This window comes from Uloborus diversus, unplaced genomic scaffold (genome assembly GCF_026930045.1).
Source record: "Uloborus diversus isolate 005 unplaced genomic scaffold, Udiv.v.3.1 scaffold_637, whole genome shotgun sequence".
Classification (NCBI taxonomy): Eukaryota; Metazoa; Arthropoda; class Arachnida; order Araneae; family Uloboridae; genus Uloborus; species Uloborus diversus.
In genome coordinates, this window is record NW_026558832.1 from 45,545 (window position 1) to 56,067 (window position 10,523).

At 35.8% G+C, this 10,523-nt stretch overlaps 1 protein-coding gene across 1 annotated transcript; it reads left to right on the top strand.

The window, feature by feature from the left end:
• The first annotated feature begins 4,828 nt into the window (after positions 1 to 4,828).
• On the top strand, positions 4,829 to 5,431 carry LOC129233703 (glutamate receptor 3-like). The gene has a single exon (XM_054867678.1). The coding sequence runs from the start codon at positions 4,832 to 4,834 to the stop codon at positions 5,429 to 5,431; it is 600 nt and encodes a 199-aa protein (XP_054723653.1). The 5' UTR covers positions 4,829 to 4,831.
• Positions 5,432 to 10,523: the final 5,092 nt, after the last annotated feature.

Below are 10,523 nucleotides of genomic sequence, written 5' to 3' on the forward strand. Positions count from 1 at the left end.
GGTTGTAAGTTGAGGTAACCAAACAGATCTCACCAAAGGTAGCTATTATAGCCAGGGATCCAATTTTTAACAAAAGAAGGTCAGGATCCCTATAGTCTTCAGAACTTAATTTAATGCTTAAGTGGCCTGAATTCGGTCAAAAATACAAAAATTTGAGTGAAACAAATAAGGAAGTATGGGATCTCAGCTCCCATAACAATTAGGCGCTGATCAGCAGAAAAATATATTCATTTAACAAAGTACAAAAAGACGAATTGACCGGGTCATCAGAAGCGGTTTGATACTGCTACATTATTAAAAGTTAGTAAGATTTTAGTTGTTCCTGATAAACAGCACCTTTATTGTAGTTATTAGGCATTAATATAACCAGAATTTCAGTTACTGAAATTATTAGAAATTTTTATTTTACATGCATGCCATGGGCGATAAGGTCACTTTCAAAAAATCATAAAACATTTTATGGGAAAAAATACGGGATGTGGTGTCTACCCACTTGTTAAGCATTATATGGGGATTAAATGAGCCAATTTTTAGATTTTTAAAAAATGGGTTTTTTGAATAAAATCACTTCAAAAATCGCTATTTTTTGAAAATTTTCAAAATTTTAAATTTTATTTCCGAGGCTGTATGCATCCAAGGATTATAATAAAATATGTTATGAAACTATCATATAAGGACTTTAGACTGCCATCTCCGTTTAGTAAAAAAAACTTTTTTTTCATGGAGAAAAAAAATCATAAAATCGGTAAAAATGCAGTTTTTTCGCAACAAAAATGATTTTTTTTCTTTATCAAAAAACCTAACTAAACTTTCAAAAACGATGTCTAGAGGATACATGGGTCCTTATTTATTTTTAGAAAAAAGAATTATTCAAATAGGTTAAATACTTTTGAAATAATGTCCATTTGAAATGGAGTGTTTTGCCGGTTTTTTCCAAAATGGCGGATTTTGTGCAGAATTTTAATAGGCTGTAACTGAAGAAAAAATTTTTTTTCTTGCAAAATCCTTTTGGGATATTTCATATGTCCCTTAGTTGTAAGTACTGTATTTTTTTCAAAAAAATCGGTGATGGTCATGTGACAGACCCTGCCTGATCTGAAATGGAATGGCTCCTTTAATGTTGCGAAGTCAAAGCCTGACTGGTTTTGGGGGTAAAAGAGCAGGAGGTGACACGGGGGCAAATAATTTAAAAGTCAAAACACATGTTTTTCTAAGCTTGATTTCGGCAGAATTAATGACAACGTTTTTTGATATCGGGGACACGAGGGCAAATAATTTAGCCGTCCAAAACGTTTTTTTTTCTTTGTTTAATTTTGCCAGAATTTAAAACATCATGCAATGACAACAGGGACACGAGGGCAAATAATTTCTGTGAGAAAAAATATGTTTTTCTGTGGCACAGAATTTAAGACATCATATTTTGCTATGGAGGACCTGTGGACAAATCTTTTATGCATCAAAAAAAAAAAAAAAAAAAATGTTTTTCTGGGGCTTATTTCGGCAAAATTTAAGGGATCCTATTTCGATATCGGTGACACTTCTGAGTCGAAAAACATGTTTTTCTATGCTAAATTTTGGCAGAATTTTAGACATCATTGGAGACACGAGGGCAAATAATTTATAAGTCAAAAAACTTGTTTTTCTATGATTAATTTGGGCAGAATTCATGACGACGTTTTTTGATATCGGGGACAAGAGGGCAAATAATTTTTGCGTTCAAAAAAGTGTCTTAGTTTTGAAAGAATTTAAAACATCATATTTTGTTTTCGGGGACACCCAGGGCAATCAATTTATGCTTCCAAAAACAATTTCTTCAATGCTCATCTTCGGCAGAACCAAAAACATTATATTCGATATTTGGGACATGTGGGCAAATAATTAGAGAGTCCAAAAACTTGTTTTTCTGTGTTGTTTTTGGCAGAATTCAAGGCATCATTTTGTCACTTGTCAGCCCCGCTTAACCGGTTGACGGTTAAACGAATCCCCCCCCCCGGAACTGAATATTTCCCCATAGACGCAATATAGTCCAGTCAATAGGTAGAAAAAAACGGGCTTGGCTTACAAAAAAATGGGGTCAAAGATTTTATTTTTTAAATATGTGTATACTAGTGCCAATATGAAAAAACCAAGTTATCCAACACGAAAGACCTCAGGAGAAGTTTTGGGGGCTGAAAACCCCCCAAAATTTGCGACTTTTTGTGTTATTTTTAAAATATCTCAAAAATGGTTAAAATTAGGAAAAACTTTCAATACAAATGTTAAAGAGGATTAAATTTCCTCCAACTTTTGTCTTTACAACATTTTTGTAGCATGAAAAGCAAGCGAGTTACAACCTCTTGAAAGTCACACTTTTTCTGAACCCCTCAGCAAAGTGCGTGAAAGCGCATCGGATAACGAAGGAAAATAGGAGAAACGCCGGCAGTCTGACCTTGGAAATGATTTGCAGCTGAGGGTAAATGCCTCCCTTCCCTTTAACTTAAACAAAACACCCCCATTCTATCCCCCCCCCCTTTTTTGTTCTCTCCAAATGAGATGAAACGACTCAATAGCTACTCATGTTGGTCACTTCCGAGTTCGAGCGCAAGTTATGTTTTATCAATCAGTGTTCTGTATTACATTTTTTTTTCTAGAAATGAATACGCCTGACCAAGGTGTTTTTATTATTATTATTATTATTATCATTATTATTTGTGAAATCAGTTTGAATGAATGCGAAATAAAGATTGAAGGAGAAGGGAATAGAAAATCTTCAAAGATGCAGCGCAAAACGTCAAAATGAAGAACATCAGAGTTTTTTGAAGGACTTAAAAGAAGTGACAATTCACACTGCCTGTCACAAATGCTATATCAATGAGCAATCAATCTCTTCCCTTGAAGTAATGGTTGAACCTAACATGTTAACTAAATTCCTCAAGAAAGATTTCTGGCAAATTATAACAACAAGAATTGTCTTATTCAACTTCTTGAGACATATTTCGAAGTGTGTGGCATTGAAGTCAGGCAGACTCAAGAAGATGCCGACTTACTTACTGCTCTTTCAAAGGTGAAGGAAATTGAAAAGGTTGTTATAGCGGGTGAGGATATAGATCTGTTGGTGCTGATGACAGCTTTAGGACAGCCTTTCAGCAACTTATGCTTATTAAAACCTGGAAGAGGGAATGCTTGTGATTTGTTTTTTTCCCCACTAAATCTTTTAAGTTTGACCCCAGCAATATTCCTTTCATCCATGCATTTAGAGGGTGTGATACGACTTCGGCAATCTTTGGCCAAGGCAAAATTAAGTTGTACAAAATAGTCAAAAAAAAAAAAAAAAAAAAAAAAAAACTCCTGAAATTAAGGAATCTTTTGAAGTATTTATGGACCCTATCAGTCATCATGATGTCGTAACTGCAGCTGGAGAAAACATTTTGAAAATATTATACACAGGTGACGTAAAGTATTTGAACCTATCTTTGAATACTTTGCGATTTAATCTTTTTATAAAACTAGTATACAGGACTAAAATAAATCTTGCAGGGCTACCTCCAACGTGCGGGGGGGGGGGGGGGTGATGCTGGACGTTATCACTCATATCGGTGCTACCACCAAATTCAAAGTTGGTTAAGCAACATAATTAATCCAGAGAAATGGGGTTGGAAACGCAGAACGCAAGGTCTAATGTCTGCTGACACGAAAAGAGATTCAGTTACTCAGAATCTTTTGAAGATTGTACCATGTACCTGCAAGAAAAATTGTACTGGAGCCTGTTCTTTTCGCAAGGCAGGCTTAAAATGCTCCAGCACGTGCAAACACTGCAGTGGCACAAATTGTGAAAATGTTGCAGAAATTTCATCTTTGGATGAGACTGCTGAAGATGATTTGTTCTAGGAGCTTTTGGAATTATTGCAACAAGGAAATGAACAATTAAAGGGACCACAGCTTCTTTCTACCCCCTACAGATTCTGAATCGGGAGAACCTGCGCCTTCAAAACGGCTTCGAAGAAGATAAACAGCGTATTTTGTTGTCCTTTCTCTATTTGCTTTAAGGTTGAATGAATCTTCCTGTAATTTAGATGTATGTATTAAGCTTCTACAGTTGGATTTTCATTTTGAAAGGTAATTCTTTTGGGTTTTTCATGCCTCAAAAAGTCAGTTTCTGCAGAATTTTTTCAAAGTGTTCATTACGTATTACTATTGTACCTTCATTTATGCATTATTATGTCTATTGTTTGCTTATTATCACCCTAATATTCATTCATTCACATTTATATTCAAATATCGCATGCTCGCTGTGGTAATGCCACATATTCCTATCTCGCATCGGGGTGCCGTTAACCGCATTTTCTGATGAACGGAGCCCACACTCTCGTTTCCTTATAACATTGCCATGGGGCTCCGTGGGTCCTCTCCTTGACCTTGTTCGGCTAGGGGTGCGTTTGTTGCGCTCCCTCTTGTTGGTTCCGGGCTCTTGGAGTCCCTTCGCGATCTTTCTGGAAGGTTCTTGAAGGTTCGCGGAGCGGAGATGACTTCCGTTTTCTGGGCTGGCAACGCCTTTTTCCGGAGCTCGAGCGGCAGTTGGGGATGTGAGAGGTGAGTGCGTGGTTGCTGGTGTTTCTCGCTTCATCGGATTACTATGATGGCCATACGGGTGAGCTCTTTTTGATTATGTTTCTAAAATAGCAAATTGGATTTACATATTGATGTGCTTTATGAAGATTCCATGATAATAAATGACAAGGTGTATAAGAACCTGGTCTTCTTTTTACCCCCCAACTTGACACCTTCACACTTAAAAAACTTGTTGTTTAGTGGTTGAACCTTTTCTTTTTTTTTCCAGGAAGAACCATACTTAATGTTTAAAAATGCTGAAGGTGGCCAGATATTGGAAGGAAATGACATGTTCGAAGGTTATTGCAAAGATCTGGCTGATTTAATTGCCGACAACTTAAAGATAAGTTTTATCATCAAATTAGTGAATGACTCAGCTTATGGTGGAAAGGATCCTACTTCATCAGTTGGCTGGAATGGAATGGTCGGCGAACTTATTCGCAAGGATGCTGATATGGCTATCGCCCCTCTGACCATAACATCAGCGCGAGAAAATGTAATTGATTTCACCAAACCTTTTATGTCCATGGGAATAAGTATTATGATCAAGAAACCAATGAACCGACTTCCAGGTGTCTTTTCTTTCATGAATCCCTTATCCGAAGAGATCTGGATGTGTATCATCTTTGCTTATGTTGGAGTTTCAGTAGTCCTGTTCCTTGTTAGTCGTTTCTCACCCCACGAATGGAGATACGAAGACAATTTTATGGGACCATCAGCATCGAACGATTTCTCATTACATAACAGTCTTTGGTTTTCTTTGGGCGCCTTCATGCAACAGGGTTGTGACATTTGCCCCAGGTACGAGGGAAGTTGTTCATTGGCAAAGACATACTTTGCATAATGACCCTTAAAAGTGTGGATTTAGTTTAAAATATATGAAATGTTACAGTTCATGTTGGAATGAAAAACTGAACAACACAATAATTCAGCTCGCTTGTAATAGAATAGATGGTACGAATTATGTGCTTTAAATGAATGAGAAGATTGTGTATTTCAGTTTCATAATACATCATCTGTTTTGGAGTCTAGTGGGATCTAATCTGTCAGCCAGAATTGCTATGTATCCATCGGGGGGGGGGGGGGGGGAGCAAGAAACTCAAACTACTCTTACTGTCGATAAACTCTCTGAAACTCAAGTTTCTATTCAAGTTCTATTAATTATGACGCCTTGCTTTCGGTGTTAAAGATTTTTTTTCGGAGTGGAGGAAAACTGCTTATATTCAAAGAGTTATAGCAAGCTTGCTATTTGTGCTACAAAAAAGTTGTAAATACAAAAATTGTAGGAAATTTTATGATCTTTAAACTTTATATTTGATACTTTTTTCTAAGTTGAACCATTTCGGAGATATTTTGGAAAAAACAAAAAAAAGTCATAAATTTTTGTGGTTTTTCGGCCCCCAAAAGTTCTCCCGGGGTCTTTCGTGTTGGATAACTTGGTTTTTCCACTTCGGCACCAATATGTACAAATTAAAAAAAAAATCTTTGACCCCATTTTTTGCAAGGTAAAATGTATCTATTGACTGGACTAATATTAAAGGTCGCCACTTAATCGAACCATTTCCCCAACAATCAAATAATACAGGGTGTCCGAGAAAGATCCGTACAACTTCAAAAATGATTGAAAAAGAAACAATAGGGTTACAGCGAAACTAATACTCGACGTTAAATCTCGGTTATCACAAATTTGCCATTTCAACTGCGCTTGCGCGCGGACTTAGCAAGATTTTTGAAATCAGCTAAAATTACTTACAAACATTTTAAATTTGGTAATAAATATGAGATGGCAACAGATAAAAATTAGAAATCACAAAGCTTTCTCTGATTTAGTTTTTAGGCTTCGGTAAAGATTGAATTTTGCGTCTTAATTATTAATGGATTCGGTGTCTAATTTGTCTGTCCCTTTTATGGATCAAATTTTTAACCTCAGAAGAGCGTACTGGAATTGCAGCATCACTTCTAATACAAAGCCGAACCCTCAACCTAAATAAAAATGTATAATAATAAGTTATTTACGCCTAACGAAAAATATCCGCAAAAGACGGATTTCTGTACTCATATTCCAATCACTTTTGAAGTACACAACGTATTTTACATTTATGGTAAACAAATATTTCCAAACTAATAAATATTGAAGTGTCACTTTTCTCTTAAGATTATCAGTTATTCATATCCGTAGTTTCATATGATATATCACGAAATAGCTGTGAAAATATTCTAACGCATTCATTAATTTGGTTAAACTCTCGCTCAGCCTAAATATAAACAAGCAACACGAAATCTTAAAACAGAAAGCCCAAAAAGCTAAGTCCGCGCGCAAGCGCAGTTGAAATGGCAAATTTGTGATAACCGGGATTTAACGTCGAGTGTTATAAGACCCTTTCGTAGCACGAACAATATCAAGACAATAATCCAATTCCATCCACGACAGTTTCAGCATGCTAACATCAACAGTAGCTACAGCTGTTTGGATGCTTATTGGATTTTGTTTCGATAAACCACGCAACACATTGAGCTTTCTTCACGTCATTGAAATATCTAAAATGTCTATTTAATAGTCCTTTGCGTGACATGTAGCGCATCTATGGTCAGAAACATACTGCAGAAAAAACCTTTTTGAGTTATTCTAGCTAATGTACTAATTAGTTTTGCTGTAACCCTATTGTTTCTTTTTCAATACATTTTTGAAGTTGTACGGATCTTTCTCGGACTGTATTGCTCAGCTTTCGAAAATATTTTAAAACTAGTGGTACCTGCACGGCTTTTCCCGTAATAGAAAAATTAAAAGGTTTTTTGGTTCGCCTGTATATTTACAAATAATGTATGGTGAATTTTCTCGCCAATTGGCTTGTACCCATGTTACAGTTCCACGTTATGATAATTTCGTATCTCGCCAATTGGCTTGTGCCCATGTAACGGTTCCACGTTATGATAATTTCGTAAATTACTCGTCGATCTTATGAAAATTTTGTTCTTAAAATTGGAATAGACAAAGAACTAAATCGAATTTTCGAAAAATCGCTTCGAGGTGCACACCCCCATGCTACAAACTAACTTTGTGCCAAATTTCATGAAAATCGGCCGAACTGTCTAGGCGCTATGCGCGTCACAGAAATCCTACAGACGTCCAGACATCCTCCGGACAGAGAGACTTTCAGCTTTATTATTAGTAAAGATAATATATTAAAAATCTATGGAGTCCTCCCCAACACACACATACAAGCATCCTTTCACTATTTTTTTGACATTACTTTTTTATTATATAGAAATTGAGATAATTGATAACATGGTGCATGTTCTCCCAGTAGATGGCGCTGGGGCCATGCATGGATGAAAAGCAACTGAGAATAGGTCAGATACCCAAATTGAACTGCGAATTATGAAATGAATATCACACAAGGCATGCAAGACAAAATTTCCAAGGCTTAGATAAATTTGTAAGGAAATAAATGCGGCAACAATTAAAACTCAAAAGTTTTCCTCCGACAGCTAAAGAAGAGGCATAATTGTTAGAACAACTTTTCATTCAAACAACTTTTTTGGCTTAGGACGCCATTTTGAATTTTTAGGGTTTTTGCATCCTGAGTTTCAAGACTTTGACTGTGGTAAGTATACTTTAACCTTCGAAACGTATTTAAATTATTTCAGTGTTAGCATAGGGAGGAGGTTGGCCCAAAGGGGGTAGGTTATTTGGCTTTTTATCGTTACAATTTTGGTTATATTTTCTAGCAGGGATCTTGAACTTCAAAAAAAAAAAAAGTGATTCTTTCATTATTTCAAACCCAATATTTATGTATTATCAAACATTACAAACACTCGAAAAACCCGCTTTGTCCTACCCAGTGGGCCTAAAGCAGGTGCCGGTTCGGGTAAAGCGAGTAAGCTTACATAATTGCGTGGTGTATTTGTCAGTCAAATATGAAGTGTTAGTCAACACCAAAAAGTGTTGTTAAACAAAGTTAACAAAGTGCTGTGAGTGGAAGTATTAACTAAATATGAATTGAACGTTCTTTTTCTCAAAGGATTTGAACAATTCTGAAGAAGTTGGAAAGTTTGAAGCATAAAATAAAATACATTGAAGATTTAGGTAAGTACTTGATAAGTATTTTCAAGTGTAGAATTTGATGATGTAAAAAAATAATAATAAATAAATAAAAACATTTTACAATATATAGACTTTGATCTTTTTTGTGTAGATTCAAATTCATGATGAACTCTGCAGTTTGATGATGGATTGAGCGACAGAGATTTGATTCATCTCCATGGTGCAGGTTTCATCATGATTGTGAATTTATCGAATTCTAATGTCATGCTATTTAATTTAGCTTTCTGTTCCTTGAAAGATTACTTTACTTTAAGAGCTCTTTCGCTATTTGGGTGACTATTTTTCATTTCAGCGGAACTTTTACTCGTGTTTAATGTATAATTTCGTTTTAAAGTCGTTGAACTCATTAAAGGTCATTCTGCTTTTTAATTTTCTATTACAGCATAAATGTTAGCAAATTGAATGAAAATTTTTGCAGTCGTCTCATTTTTGATTTAAATAATTTTATTTTGGTAACCTTGCTGATTTATAATAATCCTAAATGAATAGATGTTTCCGGTCTCTTGGTTTAGATTTGCAATGAAAAATACTTCTCGCGCAGGCGCTGGAGTCCACAATTGACGCCAATGAAGAAAGATCGCCAGATTCCCAATTATCGAAATCTTCCGGCTGAGAGGATGGGGATATTTTGAGAATTGGGAATCTGGCGCGGTCGTCTCATTTTCGGCGTAATTAATTTTATTTTTGTAACCCTGCTAATTTATAGTAACCCTATGTGAATAGATATTTCCGATCTCTTTGTTTTGATTTGCAAAGAAAAATTCCTCTCACGCAGGCGCAGGAGCCAAAAATTGACGCCAATGAAGAAAGATCGCCAGATTCCCAATTATCGAAATCTTCCGGCAGAGAGGGGGGAGACAGTGGTGACCGGGGCACAAATGATACCAGTATTTTTAGTCGTCACTCGTTTTTATGACACTTTTCCGTTAGAAGTACGTCACTTGGTTTGACGACTTGTTAACTTTCCACCAATAGAAAAATTGCCTGAACTGATTGGCGATACCCACAAGTATCTGACGACCTTAGAATTTAGAAATTGAAGTTGCTGAATGTCGCCGATGAAGAAATTATTAGTTTGCAATAGTGATAAATGAATTAAGATTGTCAGAGATACTAATGCGCCAAGTGACATACCTTTAAATGGAAAATTATCGCTTTTATTTACTTACCGCGTGGCGATTGGCGACAGCTAATCTTGATGTTTGAACCACACTACATGCTGATACTGGATACACTGTACATACACTAGGGTACATACACTAGACCCCAGTAATTGGCAGGTCACCAGTGATTGGCACTTCCAACAAAAATGTCCTAAAATAAGATTTTTATGCAATCTTTTAAAAGTAGAAGGCTATGTAACAAGTGAGTGTACATGTACTTCAAATATTATAACTTCAATTCATATTACAAAATGGTAGCACTGCATAGGAAAGAGAAACAATTGTGGCTTGTGTCAAATCAGCCATTTTTGTTGCAAAAGCTTCTTCTCTGGCTTGAGGGAAGCATGCGCATTAATCCATTAAAATCTGACTTAAAATATATCTTAACAAAACTTTTGATAACCAAAATTTAAATTAAAAGATGTTACTTTGAGTGGGTAGAAGTAAATTTTTTGTCTCTTTTTTGGGTTTTTGAAGAAATGGTGGATGCCATTTATTGATGCTTCAGTTTTGCTACTCCCTAGTAATTGGCACATGGGCTTATAGTCCCTAATGTGTTGTTCAATGTGTCACTAGTTTAATTTCTGATACTTTTGTAGCAACAATATTATATGGTTTATACAATTGATTTGAATCCTCCAGATGCTACTATTGAATTTTTAAAAGAA